The 16,186-nt window shown below is 46.8% G+C and overlaps 1 protein-coding gene across 2 annotated transcripts in view; it reads right to left on the bottom strand.

Moving 5' to 3' along the window:
• PLXNA3 (plexin A3) overlaps positions 1-16,186 on the bottom strand; it is a 677,771-nt gene that overhangs the window by 131,487 nt on the left and 530,098 nt on the right. Inside the window, exons 10-11 of one of the 2 annotated variants that reach the window (XM_069645474.1) lie at positions 8,629-8,829; positions 1,251-1,465 (exon numbers count right to left, since the gene is read on the bottom strand). In XM_069645474.1, the coding sequence (XP_069501575.1) occupies positions 1,457-1,465; positions 8,629-8,829 (210 nt within the window). In that variant the 3' untranslated portion in view covers positions 1,251-1,456. Of the gene's footprint in view, positions 1-1,250; positions 1,466-8,628; positions 8,830-16,186 lie in introns of those variants that run through there. The other variant, XM_069645473.1, reaches the window with a different exon arrangement.

Here is a 16,186-nt window from a genome sequence, read left to right as displayed (position 1 = left end):
GATGGGATGCAGCTTGGAATCAGGCACAGCCATTCCATAATCCCACATATACAGGAGGAAAGAGACCCCGGCAGCCCCCTCCCGGAGGCGGAAGTGGCTCTGCCCCGACTCCCCAGGGAGGAGGAGAGCGGGTACTCCCCCAGAGGCACTCGGGAAGGGGTTACACATTCTGTCGTCTTTAAAAATGGAAAAAAAATCTATATTGCTGCCCGCCTTTCCTGTAACATGGTGCACGGTCTGCGAGTGTATTGTCTTACAAGCCCCTCAAGGAGGGGGGGGCTGCTTCATTGAATTCAATCTGGTCAGCAGAGGTCAGGGGTAATGGACGACCCTTGGCCTCTGAGGGGGAGTTAAAGTGAAGCGGCCCATTAGTACACCTCCTTGGCCCAATTATCCAGCTGACTGCACGCTTTCGCCTCGGACTGTTCGCTGCGTTTGGCGCGGAGGGAGCGTGAGGCCTAGCTGGGCCACCTCGGGGGACGCCTCCAGCAGAGCGGCAGGGCCTGCCGCCATCACAGCAGGACGCTAAACTCTCGGAGGGCAGAAGTCAGGCCTCGGCCCCCAAGTGAAATCGAATATCAGAAAAATGAGCGCGCTTAACTCACTCGGCGGGCAGCCATTCGCGGGTTTTTACATAACACAAGAGGTTGACTACACGTCATTGGGGCGCTACGCAAGTGCCACGTTTGGAATGCATCGCGGATATTGCGCTGTTCAGCATGCAGCGTTACGCACAGCAAGGCAAGCTTTTCGGTTTAACTACGTGTTGATCGTGGGACCTTTGCACAGGGGAGAGGGGGGGGGGGGTGTACCCACTCTTACTAGAAGTTGCTCTTATTGCAGTAGTTGCAACTGCTCTCAGGGCGAGTCTGGGCCCAGTGGAGCCCTGGCCACTATACCAGCCAGCACAGGCTTCTGCCTGTATCCCCCCCCGCCCCCCATTCGTCCTTCTCATTTCACTGGGGTGGGAGCCGATATCAGGGTCCTCCTCAACTTCTTTTGAATTTGTCGGACATTGGTCTGGCAGGTGTCATGTGAAAATCACAGCAGTACATCACTGCATCCGTCTTATCGCTAGCGTTGACATCCGCTTAATAATACATTTATTAAACTACTGTACTGTGTGAAATTGTTTTTCCTATGCTAGTTTTGGGCTGAGTAGTCTGGGCCCCCCTTTGCTCTTGTTTCTGATACCCTAATACCTGGGATGAAGAAATAACAGTAGACAGGTTTTTTGGTTCGTGGAAAAATTATGGCCGTAGGCTTGTTTATTTTCTACAGAAAATAACACCACACAATAATCATAACGACCAACAATAACAATCGCTTTTGGGCACCTCGTGTCCAGTGGATGTGAATGCCCCGCCTTCTCCTTGGCTATTTTTCGTTACCCAGGGGCATCCATTCCTGGACACGTGCCGCCGCTGCCTACGACTTTTCTCAATATCCCCAGGAGTCAGGAGGGCTGAGAAAAAAAACACGCCAGTGAAGGTGGGTTTGCTTGAAGTTGACTCATCTAATATTCATTTGCCTTCAGTGTTTGTACATATTAATGTCTGTTGCACCCTTAAAAAACAAAAACGGTGATGGCTGGAATTAATCAAAACCACGGGAATAGCTCTGGACAACCCTCCAGACCATCGTTTTTCAGCCTGCCAAGCCATTACAGAAGGGGACAAAAATGAAGACTGGTATCAAACAAGTGCCAGATGTTATTGGAGGAAGAAAAGCACGAAGCCAGCATCCCTTCTCACCAGGTGCACACACAGGCAGGCTAGAATAATGAGGGAAAAGCTTGAGACCGTAAACTCAGTATTAGCGCACGCACACACACACACACACACACACACACACACACACACACACCCCCCCCCCCCCACCTATCCCACACACACCCCTCCCCCCCCCCCCACCTATCCCACAGCAGAAGGGAAGGAGCCCAAATCTCAAAATACCTTGTTTTGGGAACCTAGCGTGACAGAATGCCATCTGTGAGGGTGGAATATCCTGCGCTTTTTTGATTTTTAGTAAAAGAAATGATGCATCTAAAACTGAGATCTGCTAGTTAGACCTCACTTTCATAATGCACCATGCTGAACATTATAGAACACGCATGTAACTCTGCTGGGCTTGTGTACTGCCATCCTTCAGCAGCTGTCTTGTAGTTTGACAACCTGGCAGTTATAAAGGGACGTGTGCACTCCTGCCAAGAACTTAATGGAACCCTAAGTTTCAGCAGCCAGAGCTTGCCTTTAATCGTGGGTGGGTCTGATCCAACATTCTATAGTGATGTGTTTCCAGGGTCTGGTGGCAGATTAAAATCTAAATATAAGACATGTCTGATTTTAGCATGGTGACCTCTGGGAATCTACAATTATAATGGCCCAAACCTATTTGTGTCATTTTATTGTCAGCGTGGTTGCAAGTGACTCATTTTACTAACCTGGTCTTATGTGCATCAGCGTTCTGGCTGTGTTTCACCAAAAACAACCATTTGGACCCAGCCCAAGGCAACACCGCTTTTCATCTCACTCAGGCGGCTTGCCACTTTCTCTCGAGGACAGGAAATATCCCGCAGGGCTTAGCTGGCTACCACCGCTTCAATTGGAAGCCCGACCAGGACAATGGCGAGCTCAAACCAGGATGGTAATGGCCAGAGACTATTTGAAGTGGGGCAGACATGAGAAATGGCAAAGTTAGAATAGCCAGGAGAGGAGTACCAGAGCACAGAAGTGTATCACCATCTTGGAATTTCCACACTTTCTGGGCCCTTTACCCACTTCCTGCAGGCAAAGTACTCTGGGATTGACATCACTTGACTTCAGGGTCTTCTTTGAAACTGGACGAGGTCCCCCAGCAAACAGAATTCAAGAACCAGCTCTGGGCACTGTTTGCCAGCTGTGAAGCATTTTCAAGCTGGCTAGACTGCTTCAAGACATGTTTAGCTGCTGCAAGAGCTGCCTTTGACACTCACCGGTTTTTCTATCTAATTTCAAGGTGTGGACTCATCCATTGCCTTCCTGTGCTCAAGCGGTCTTTAAGCCATTCATCACTGAAGACCCACATAGTATCATTGGACCTTTTCTGAGCCAACTTGACCACTGCCAGCCTGTTTCTTTACCTATTCAAGAGGATAACTGCTGTAATCTGCAATGCATTGCTGGACAATCTCGAGCCGTCTCAACTGCTGTGACACAAGAGATCCATTGGATCAACAGATTTAAAACATTTTGATGCCAAATTCATTGTAAAGCAACTGGAAGCCTTGCCAGACACTGCAGAGCCCCAGGAATAAGCCCAAAGGGTATTTGAAGTCGTCCTGCCCCCTGCCCTACCTTAAAGGGCCCCAGTGACCAGTAAGACCTCACTCTCTACCTTTTTAAAAGGCATCATCATTCAACTTGACTTTGCTGCTGAAATATTGCTTGCAGCCTTGTCTTCAGACCCAGGATGCACGCTTTGATGATGAAGTCTGCATGTTGCGTCTTCCATTAAAGCGGTGGGTTAGTGTTCTTGATTAATGCATTTGTATTTTCAGTTTAATTAAAGCATCCTATTTTTTTTCTTTTTCTACCACAGTACTTTATTTTTTTTAGGACTGCTTCTGTGCTAGCTCACACCCCTCCTTAAGAGGGGCCTGCTCTTGGCCCACGTTGCCACAAGAGACCAAGGAGGCATACACGTCAGGCTGTGATGGTTGGGATCACTGCTGCTTTAGCAGTATTTTGGGGATGAGTAGGAGTTTTATTCTCTACTCATTCCTGTACTCCTGCAGAGCGGTAGTCATCTCGTCACAGCTAGGGAAAGCCCTCCTTCTGTTGTCTGAAAGGGTTTAACACTGCAATGTTACTGGAGTTACCTTTTCTAACTAGGTGGTGGACAGTACACAAACATAGCTTTAGAATGAATCTTATCAAACACCTGAATGACAAAAATATGTAAGGTACTGATAGACACTTGTGTTATGCTACTTTATCTGAATGTACATATGTATTATTAGAGATATATCACAATTGTAAATAATTATAGTAACATTGTATATAACGGACCACCTCGCCTTATAGCAATGCCTCAACCTTTTGATCAGATATGATCCTTTATCACTGTAAATTATGTAACATTTTTAATTCTATGTAACATTGTAATTCTATGTAACATTGTAATTCTATGTAACATTGTAAGCTTTGCATATTTTCTTCACTGCGCCCGGTTACCCTTGGGTCTGGCACGCATTACAAATAAACAAACAAACAAACTTACCGCCTATAAACCTGCATACATTATGCAGTTTCAGGAGGGTTGCAAGTAGATCTAGGGGATACAAATGCTAGAGAAATATTATTTTCTATCAGAATAACTGCCCTCTCATTCAGGACTTTTTTTTCCTAAACATACTTTTAAAATAGAGGCAGCTAGTAATGTTCAGATTTCGGTTGGCCCTTTGCGCTGCATGGGCTGTTGAGAGGGAGGCAGTCGGCGCAATCTAGGGGTTTAGAAACCGCAGATTGCAATGCTGCCGTTAAACCTCTCAGAAGGAGCAATGGCGAGTTATGGTCTACCGCGCCATATTTCAGGCACGGAACGCTGTTATTCTTTTGTTGCCCATGACAGCGGGCAATGTTGACATACACTACTTTTTAGAAAGACCCCAAAGTGTTCATGCAGACTACATATACATTCTATATCGCATGCATGTAATGGTAATAACATGCAAACTATAACATGTGATCAGTGCATTTACGTAAATCGCATAAGATTAACAGTATTTACCCAGTTATTTAGGGTGCCATTGGTGTGACTTATGCAACCGACTTGGATATACTTTCCACCTAAAATCGGAATTTACCCAGAGTTCCTTTCCTGTTTTTGCATACTTTATGCATCACCCTATCCCTTCCTGGCATTTTCTTTTCATAGGTACTGGGTACTTAGCTCCTGCCAGGAAAGGCCATACTCCTCCGATGAGCTCTAATGAGAGCAAAACGTGTCAAGAGCTGCTTTTGCTTAGGCGAGGTTGGCTTGGATGGGATTTTACCAATCCAGAAGCTGCGATACTGTGACTGGAACGGTAAAGGGCTGCCATCTTCTGGCTCAGCATACATAGTCATTTACGAATTCAATGCTGCAAGAGTTGGCAGAATGTAAGCATGAGGGCAAGATAAATTGGGAGTCACACGTGTGCTTGTATAGGTTTTTCTCCCCTGCTAGCAGGGAGATTGGGATTAGCAAACTTTACTAAAATAGACAGACAAATAAGTGAGCCCCAAAAGGCTGCACCTCCTGACACTAACAAAAAAGTGATCACAAACTCAAAGACCGGACGATCAGAGCACAATAGTAATGCTCCTGTGTGCAGTGCTTAAATCGGGAACCCTTGGAGATCAGACTCAGTTGGGTCTGTCTGCCCAACTCTGTATATTTAAGACACCAAACACCATAACGACAATCAACATAAAATTGAACCTAGAACAGTACCTTATCTTGGTGGATAACACACCAAACGGCTCCAAACCACCCCCCCACATCCCCAAGTAATGCCCCTCTGATTCTACTAGGAGAAAAAAAAAATATATATATATATATATATATATGTATATACACACACACACAAACCCCCCCGCCCCCACTTACATTAATATTGGCTGCCTCATCTTAAACTCCATCACATACACCGATGCCATACCCATGCCAGCAGGGCGCCAGTGTTCCAGCAGAGCCATCTACCAGATATTGGGGTTTCCCCCTCCAGAGGGGACAAATAACCAGATGTCACTGTAAGGGACGGCATAGATTCTTACCGCCACCAAGGGCCTGCGCACTCACAGCTTTTGTACCAGACTCCTCCTCTGCCCCACGAACACCCCAAGTCCCCTCTTTTTTGCAGTCACCTACATTAAGCTACCAAATTGGCAGAGGTGTGCTTTACAACAGTGTTTTATACCAAAAAGTTACATTTTAGGAAGACTTAAAGACTATGTGCAACCCGACCATTTCGGAAGTTGATCTACCATCATTCAATTTCAAATAAAAGTTCCAAAAAAGCCCAGGTGAGCGCACACCCACTGTGCGGGTGGTCAAATTTCTCACAGGTCTTTAGCAGGTCAGGTAATGCCCCGGGGCCAAGTTACAGGCCAGAGCAAAGTAAGGTCCTTATCGTTAGTGTTAATGCCCCCTCATAGGAGGGTTTTATTGCCATTAACATCCCTGGATGCTTTTCTGGAATACTCTTAGTTTTTAAAGTTGAGAAATGGAGTGGATGCCGTTTCGTTACTTAAAAAACTACAAAACAAGATGGACGCCATGGACAAGTGAGAAGATAACTACATGAAGTCCCTTCTCCCTGTCCAGGGCGGCCATTGCCTGCGGCAGGGAAGTGCCGGGAACGTTGACTAGAGGACGAGGAAGCGGCAGGTAAGTCGGGTGGTGAGGGAGGTGGAAATTGAAGGTCCGAGGGCCCAGGGGGAGCTCTTAACGGTAGACTGGCATGGAAGATGGTGACCTTCCACCTATGAGGAGGCTCGGTAAAGCTCTATTCCAAGCCTCCCACTAGGCTGGGAGGTCCCGTGCCCGGGTGCTAATAAAGTATAATAAAAAGAACTACAGTTCCAGTAAAGAATGAAATAACAAGCTAACAATCTAAATAATTATTCCTCAAATAAGTTTTGAAGGCTTCTGAGAAGAAGTCCAGAATGCTTTGAAAGCCGCCTCAAAAAGAGAACAATGAGAAATTCAAAATGGTGCATATGTGGGTCGCTTTTCCCTGATGTCATGCGATTTATTGCATGCTCCTAATCGGAGCCCAAAGGAAAGTGCTCCGAGGTGCTACTGTGGAATATTCTATCAGGTGTCCAAGAGGCCACGCAGTAAGGGTATCACTAAAGATATGATATGATATGTTATTTATAACGCGCTTAATACCCAGAGGTTTCTAAGCGCTGAACCGGGGATCGAACCTGTGTTTCTCCGTGTCGTCTTGCTTCCAAGGTGAGCACGTTGCCCCCGAGATATCCTCCCGAGATGGCGAATGACCCCAAGGAGTCGGACGATCAATAAAGCAACACCAACCTGCTTAAGGGATATGTGTAGCAATCTTCAATATCCATATGCTAATAGGGACAGTACCTTAAGCAAGCACTAGCTAGTGGAGACCTGCGAATACAAGGCCAGATGGCTCCCTATCTACATCAAAGACGTGCTGGGCTACCTAATACAGTGTGTTGAACTGATTGCAGAAAACGAGGCACTCACCCAGATTGTCAGTGTAATGCAATCAGTTTCCCCATGTTATTCGCGTCTGGACTTTCCACAGTTCAAAATCCCTGCCTCAAAACGGGTTACTGTGATATTACCAAAGATTTTTTCTTTGAGGTATTTTTTAGCAAAACATTTTTACCGAAATATTTTTTTAAAATTATTTGGGGGCAAACCCACTGTGTCCCCGTGTTTTAAACCCCCCAAACCCTTCCCCACCCGTTTGAACCCATTACCCACCATATATATATATATATATATTTGTTTTTTTTTTTAAAAATGATATTTTTCCGGTGAAAATGTTTCTGTAAAAAATACCCCAAAGAAAACATCTTTGGTAAAATAACTGGATACCCCTCCAAACCTGCTCACAGCCACTGCATATTTAAAAAGAGGGCTCTGGCAAAGAACACCAGTTCAAGGGTTACTGTGGATGCCCACGCTTGGTTGCCACATACATATTTGCTCTTAAAATGGGTGAGTGACCCCCCTTAAGTGCCAAGGGCGAGGTATCTCGTCCTTGGGATTACCTCCCTGTTGCCAAGGACGAGATATCTCGTCCTTGGCACTTAAGGGGCACAGAAACCGTTAGAAGTCATTGAATGCCGAAATACCAAAATCACAAAAAAAAGGCCTCGGCACTGGGGAGGGGGCCTATGGCAGTTCAGCTTGTTTCTTTTGACAGCTAGATCCGGTGATGCCAAGATAAAACACACTGGCTTGAACGTTAATATAGTTATCTCTAACCCGTCCAAACAGCATCCACCCAGGGGTCCGAGATACGCCCTCTACTGCGAATTTGGGTAATGAGCACTAACAGGGCACCATGAATCCCTTTCTGCAATACAAAAGGTTGTTTGCACAGTGGCAGTACCTGTGAGATGTAGAGGTGAACTAATCTATGTTGAGAGAACAGAGAGCGCAACTCTTTCTAATGCATTATGCGTTCTCCTGTAACCAGCAGGGTAATCTCGGTGGTCGTATGTAATCTCGGTGGTCGTACAGAGATCCCTGCTCAAACCTGCATTCTACCTGTTGTCATTTTACCCAAATGTTTGTTTACCTTGGTTTGTCATATTTCATTCACCCGTTGTCCCTCAACTCACTCTTTCCCTTTTCTCCCTTTCCCTCTCATCGCTCATCATCTCAAGGTTTATTCGGATTCCTCCATTAACAAATATTATTAAGTCAGCACATAATACTCACCCCCCCAGTCTACGGTTTGGTTTAACACGCTAGTGCAGGGTCACAATTCGCTCAACCATAGACAAGGACATGGCGCTTTAAAAGCACTACATTGGTGAATTGCGCAGAATAAAAGCCAAATAGCGTAACATTAGTAACGCCTCCTGGCGGCTCTGCTTGCACACCGCTTACCGATGTGTTCTGACACTGAACACTGCTGCTGTTGAAGCGGACGGCAGGCACACGCTGCTGCTTGCCCTGGATACGGAACACACACTCGTAGTTCTTCTGACCAGACTGAGGCTGTGGGAGGTTCTTGGCACGCAAGGTGATGGGTTGCACTACCCCCTCCGGGATGAGGATCTCGCCCGTCGGAATGATTTCTGGGCACCCCTAAAAGGAAAGCAGAGGCGAATAAGAGATTCAGGCAGGGACAGTTTGAAGGAGTAAGAGTAACAGTCTGCATACAAGTACATTTTCCATATGTTTCTTAACTCGGCAAATCACAGCAAATTATAAAACAAACAACATATGGAGGTCCAGACAGCGTTGGCATGAAATGACCTTCAGAGAAACATGTTGCAATACTTCCATACAGGGCCGGCCTTAGGGCAGGCAACCGCCCGGGGCGCCATTAGCCCCCCCCCGCCAAGCCAATTCAGAGGAGTATTTCAAGGCCCCACCCCCCGAGCTGGCGTAGCGGGAGAATGTGTAGCAGGCGCCCTTTTGTTATTAAATGCATCCGCGGCAGCTCACATTAATACCTCCTTGCTCTGACACAGGAGCCAGGCGGTTTTCATTGGAATAGGCCGCTCATGCATCCGCGTCCTATTCCAGTGATTTACCCCCCTGCGAGGCGCCGAAGCGAGGAGGCATTACAAAAAATGTGGCGCATCCTGCCGCCCCGCCCCACTGTTGACAAGGGGCGTGCGGGGAGGGTGGGGGTTCATTCACCCAGGGCGCTGCAGCCACTAATTCCGGCCCTGCTTCCATAGTCCACTTTCAGTGGCGTTTGTTTTAATGCTTATGGGAAACCAGAGGTTGCCCAGGCTATACTGAGAGCTGTACGCATGGTTTCTTGGTAACCACCCACCTGGCTGTTAAGCAGCGTGTGATTGAAGACATTATTCATCTGGCAATAGATACATTTGACACTTGTCTGCAAGTGGCGTTGCCAACATATTTCTTGGAAATACTAAGAAAATGAACTCACTACTTCTATCGAAATGGCAGGTCTGGTATTGCGAGCATGGAGGGGAGGATCAGCTTTTGCACATGGGAGCCTCGGAAGGGAGACGGGAGGATATACAACCCTTCAGGTGAACATACTAGAAAAACTGAGATTAAAGTGTGTGAGGTGGTGGTGGTGGTGGTGATTTGGTGGGGTGCGTGGTGTGTGCGCGTGTTGTACTGTTACACCTCCGAAATCTATCTGGAATGGGTGAGAGATTGGAGCAAACTGATCTTCCTCATCTAGCAGCGGATCACCAAGAAACTAAAAAGAATAGCGACAGGAATATTGTGACCAGACATCTCTGTTTTGTAGGCCTTTTCCATAATTGGGCCTTCTGAGTATTTTTGGTTTTAATAACTCCACCAACCCAATATAATAAAGAGGAAACATTTCCTGTAGAAATAAGTAGCAGGACGGCCCTCCAGATCCCACTTGATTGACGGATATCCCAGCCATTTTACCCTCACATTCAAATGAGGAATAGTATGCTTTGTGGTTGCATAAACCTTGCTGTTAGGTGCAAACAATGAAATGAACACCAAACCCATTGTGCATTATGTATTTAGTGATTCAGGCATACAACAATTTTTATCACAGACATATTTGTCATATATAAAAGATATGTGGTCATTATTGAGTTCCCAAAATGTTCTTTGATGCATGCAAATCATACAGGAGCCCTCATTGGTGCTATTGGTCTGTCTACCCATCCTCATTGGGATATTTTGAAAGAGTACAATAGGAGTGGACCAGATAATCCAAACCTTCATCATATGTTAAAGAAATGTTCAAGAAAATGCTTTAAAAATGTGACATGATGATTTCTAAAAGAAAATCATATATTTGGTTATTCTCGGTCTTGATAATATACTTTGCTCAGTAAGACACGCGTTACAATAGTATGACTGCAATACATACTGGACATCATTAGAAGGGACAGTCAAATTTTTCAAGAGAGGTTGTTCATAATGTTAGTACAGTACACGTTAAGGTAGTGCATACAAAACAGGTCTCCATTAAGCGGCACCAGCTGCGGAACAAAGATGCCACCAACAGGAGCAATCACAACTTCAGCATCCTGTGGAAAAAGCGGAGCACCTCGCCACTGGCGTTTGGGCACGCCATGCATCAGGTGGCTCATCCCTCCCCTCCATACCCTCATTGCTCCCACCCATCCCCCACATCCCCAGAGTGAGCTTACAAGCCTGGCTCCCCAATTACAGCAAACCTGATTAAAAGTACTTTCATTACAGCATCAACCCTCATTAAGAGTGCAAAGCACTAGGCCCTCCGGGGATCGCCACCCCGCCCTGCCCTTTTCTATGTATATTTATTCTTTATGAGTGCTGCTGCTGTCAAGGCATTCGCCAGCGGAGAAATCTGTATTACCAGATGAGAGTGAAAGGTTATCACCACCCCCTTCCTTGTAGCCTCGTGGCCCCCCGTCCTATCACTGCTGCAGACCGCCATGTCCACATAGCCACCAACACCACTCCATGTTCCAGTGACTAAAGAGGCGGCCTTGGACGGAGCAGGACGTATTGGCGCGGCCGGTTCGGCGCAGGCCGATTCAGCGCGGCCGGTTCGCCGCAGGAGCCGGTTTGGCGCATCCAGATTGGCACGCCCAGTGCGGCGCGGGGACATTTGGACGCCAGTATGTTTTGGCGCGGAGACTGTCAAAACATACTGAAATATATATCCGTTTAATACACTACAAAATGTAAAGAAATGATTTAGCTCGCTGATATACAGCTGTATTTTGTGTGGCAAAGCTTATTTACTTATTACGTGTTGTGTGCATAAAAAAATATCGCAGGTTGTTAAAGATATCCCACTCCTTGCGTCTTGACTTTTATTCAAGTTTACTTAAGCCAGTCTCAAAGCAACAGTTATGTTAGTTTGGATTCAACCTACTGTATAACCAGGCCACCAGCTATCTAGTCTCTTTAAACCCAATGCATTCCGGATGTTGTAGTCTGTTCATTTCTAGGGAGCATACACGGATTAAATACCCACTACCAATGACTGTGAAAGGACAGCCAAGGACGGGAAAGATGATGGGCAGCAAACAAGGAGCCATTGGGTTTTCCAAAGTGTTCTCTCCCCCTCCCCCCGCCCAGTTGCACCAACCGAAGTACAACTACAAATATGTGCTCACAATGTGAAATGTTTCAGTGCACATTTTAATCAAGTGAAATATTGTATAGGTTCAATGCAAATGGCAAGGGTGCACACTTTCTTCTACTTGGGTACAGCATGGAGAGCAGTGGTGCACGCTAGTGAGAGTGCAAGCTTCCTTCTACTCTGGACAAAAAAGAAGGTGGGTGAGGCGCGCACTCCCGGTCCTGGTCAATTGAACCTGTTGTAAAAAATAAGTAGCTGGGTCAAATCCCAAAATGGACAAAAATTCACAGGGTTAGATCCCTTCTGCTGCAAATCAGGTACTTAGTAATAACCACTAACTAACCCTGTGAATTTTTGTCCATTTTGGGATTTGACCCAGCTACTTATTTTTTACAACAGGTTTAATTGACCAGGACCGGGAGTGCGCGCCTCACCCACCTTCTTTTTTGTACTGAATGCTATGGGAGTCCCGGGCTCCAGAGGCAGCGCCACGGGGTGACTGTGCCCCACTTTGGAGAATCATAAAGATGGTTCTCTCCCCTCCCCCAAATTTGGGAAGGACTTGTGCTTTGGAGGGGTGTCGGTTGCTGGTCACCTGAACAGAAAAAAACGTTTTCATTACAGCTACCAGAATCCTTTGAGTCTAATTAGACACACCTGCTCAACAGCCTCCCTGATGATTATTTGAGATAAGAAAGCGGTAGGAGGAGAACAACTACAGACCACAGAAATGCAGCCGAGGGATCTAACCCTGTTATTACTGAGTACCTGATTTGCAGCAAGGGATCTAACCCTGTTATTACTAAGTACCTGATTTGCAGCAGAAGGGATCTAACCCTGTGAATTTTTGTCCATTTTGGGATTTGACCCAGCTACTTATTTTTTACAACAGGTTTAATTGACCAGGACCGGGAGTGCGCGCCTCACCCACCTTCTTTTTTGTACTGAATCCTTCTACTCTGGCACAACACACACAGTGGGAGTGCAAGCTTCCTTCTACTCTGGCACAACACACACAGTGGGAGTGCAAGCTTCCTGTTACTGTGGTACAGCATGAAAAGCACAGGTGCACGCTAAGCAGGTACAACACAGGCAGGGCTGGACTGGGAACTAAAAAAGGCCCTGGAAATAAGTACTGGGGACCAAAAGAGGCCCTGGAAATAAAGTTCGAAGTGATCCCATATGACACATTTTCAGCAAGCCCAATGCTTTTCCTATGAGAAAATTTGAAAATACCACAGAAATTAGGCCCAGGGTGCAGAGGCCCACTGGGAAATCTCCAGAGTTCCCTATAGGCCAGTCCACCCCTGAACACAGACAGCGGGAGTGCAACAGCCCTACCTCTATTCTACAGCATGATGAGAGAGGTGCAGCTGGTTTCACTGACAGCTTAGACAACCCCAGAGCAAGCTTCCTTCTACTGAGGTGCAGTATCGACAGCAGATGTGCAAGCTAATAGGTACAACACAGATCGAAGGAGTGCAAACTTCTTACTACTCTGGTACAGCATGGCTAGCAGAGGGGGCACACTTCACTTGCATGCAACAGGTACATCACAGACAGCGGCAGCGCAAACACCCTTCCCTTGAGGTACAGGATGGACAGCAAAGGTGCACACTAACAGGTGTAGCACAGCAGTGGGAGTACAAGCTCCCTTCTCTTATACAGCATGGACACCATATGTGCAAGCTGCACTCACACAAATAGGTACGGCACAGAGAGCAGCAGTGCAAACCTCCTTCCACCGAGGCAAAGCGTTGCACATGTTCCACTCCAAAACTCTTCATAAAATCATTAAAACCATTCTTTGCAAATGCAACACGCTAAAAGGCACAGTACCTCAACGTGCTGCATTTGCAAAGAATGAAGCTTTTGAATTTGGCGCAAGGGAGTTTAGACGTGGCTGCAAAGTTAACCACGTCCAAACGTCCCTCGCGCCAAATAAGCCATGCCAGAAAGGCTCCTGTGCCAAAATGGGCGTGCCAAATCGGCCGCTGCGGCGAACTAGCCGCGCTGAATCGTCCCGCGGTGAAACGGCGGTGCCAAAAGAGGGTGTACCGGGCCCTGGAACCCGAGTCACGTGGGAATAGGCACCGGGGTGTTTGAGGGAAGAGAAATGGTAGAACAGGACAAGAGAGAGGGGTGGGAAACCGGGCACTGCTGTAGAGATTGACGGGGGGGGGGCAAAGCAGCGAGGGGATAAGAGTGGACAGCGGTGGAGAGGAGGGGACCGACCCGAAGCACTGCACTGTCTGAGAGCGAGAGAGCGAGAGAGCGAGAGAGACTGTGTATGACTGAGCACGGCACGCCAGTCCCACGTGACAGTGGAGCACGAGCACGCTAGCTACACAGCTCAATGCAGAACGTGCGAGAGCCAGTGAAGAGACGCACAGAGCAGGGCAGAGAGCCGTTAATCCAGCGGTATTCAAATTTCCGGTCAAACATTTTCTTCCTAAGTCCTCCTCGAGTAAAAATATTTTTTTCTGGGCCCCCCACCTAAGGGTTGCCTGCCCTCCCCGCCCCAAGGGACCCAAAGGGTGCTCAGCGGGGTGCAGGCTCTTTCAAATACAAGCAGAGTACCTTCTGCTTATATTTTATATTAAACAGTCATCCTTATCCATTTTTAAGGAGTCTGGGCCCTCTGCGCCAGACAGCCTTCAGGCGCCAGTTTTAAGACCACTACGTTAGACTTATGAGTGAAGAGGAGGTGGGCTGTGAGTGGAAATGAAGGAGGGACAGAAAGGGCAAGGCGAGAAGGAAAGAGAAATATACAGGCCACACAAAGAAACAGCACCATAGATGGTACCAAATGGGACGAGAATGAACGGTGGGCCTCCCGGACAGAGGCTGGCAGCCACGTGGGTGCTCGAGGGGGAGGGTTTGCCCAACAGCTGCTACCAGATTTACATAATTTAGATGTTATTTTTGGGGGCAGAAAATGTCTTGCACCTAGATGTACACTTTGGGGGCAGGAAAGATGTTGCACTTAAATGTATAGCAGGGGCAGGAAACGTGTGACAATAGATACATTGTGAAGATTAGCCATTAGTCCCATTTAGGTAGATTTGTGAAGATTAGCCACTTAGAAGAACTATGAGAGTGTACTAACCACTGTGCTCCTGCTCCCCTCCAAAACATCTCCCAAGTACCATGCAAACCCTATGGGCTAGCCAAACTACACACCTACACACCCACCCACACACACACACACACCAATCCTAGGCACTTACCCCTACAGATACAACAAGCCAGTGTGCACCACCACAACCTTAACTACCAGCCAAGCTACACACTCAACAAACACACATCCAACATAAACATTTGCATACAACAAACAACCCTGGCATTGGGCCTCACCCCTTACGGATACAACAATCCAGTGCACGCAACCAACCCATCTGCAAGCAAACACACACAGACGCCAGATTCTCCTGGTTCTGGACCTATGCCATCATTGTACCCTCACTAACCCACCCCGTCCTCTTTCTTGCAGAGCCATGTGAGCAGCTGGGCAGCGCCCCAGTGGTGGAAGCGACGCATAGTATAAGTCAACATAACATTACGGGAATACAAAGGGAACGTGCTGATCATGAGCATCGTCAAAACCTGTAGCATCACCTAGGAGTCCATTCCTACAACCAATTCCCTATCCAGCAGAAGAAGAAAAAACTATTGTATGAGGTCAATATAACTCAAGAAGTCATGACATCACATAGCCTTGCTTATAGTGTCACAGTGTCTCTCTCTCCCCTCACTTTTCCCTACCATCATCTGATTTAGAAGGTGTTTGGCATTTTCCAATGAAATACAATATTTTCATTCCAAAAAAGTATCAAAACACAGAAAGTTTTTTTAAAAAAAAACTGCACTAACACGGCAAAAAACATTTGTGCATGAATCTATGTGAACAATTACCAAAAACAACCAAAAACCTTTTGCAAACCAATGGAAGTGAAGTCTCTACTGCATGCAAGCAGTCACAGCAAAAAAAGGGCCAACATACCCAATGGGGAATTTGTGAGGGTGAGGTGCAAATGTATTGCGGATTAGGAATACCTAGCCAAAGTCCAATATTACCAGTAGATTCTCCGGCAGTAGATATGATACCACCAGCTGACCCCTGCTATCTGCACTTCATAAAAGAGCTAAACATCCAAAACTTCAATGAAATCGTCAGTCGCATAGATTGGAACTCCCCGGTGCGCCAGGACACCAAGGATGCTACGCATCCTTCTCCTGCCCCCGTTTTACCCCTTCTTTGTCTTCCTATTCTGCACAAGTTATCCTTGAACAGTGATCCATTGCCCTGTAACTAGGCTTGTGCCGTGCGATATAAAAATTGGCGCATTCATAATACACACACTGCGAGCATCCGGAACCGAGTTGGAGATA

The sequence above is a fragment of the Ambystoma mexicanum genome, chromosome 2p (assembly GCF_040938575.1).
Source record: "Ambystoma mexicanum isolate Mex_15411 chromosome 2p, UKY_AmexF1_1, whole genome shotgun sequence".
Classification (NCBI taxonomy): Eukaryota; Metazoa; Chordata; class Amphibia; order Caudata; family Ambystomatidae; genus Ambystoma; species Ambystoma mexicanum.
This window is presented reverse-complemented; position numbering and strand designations above follow the sequence as displayed.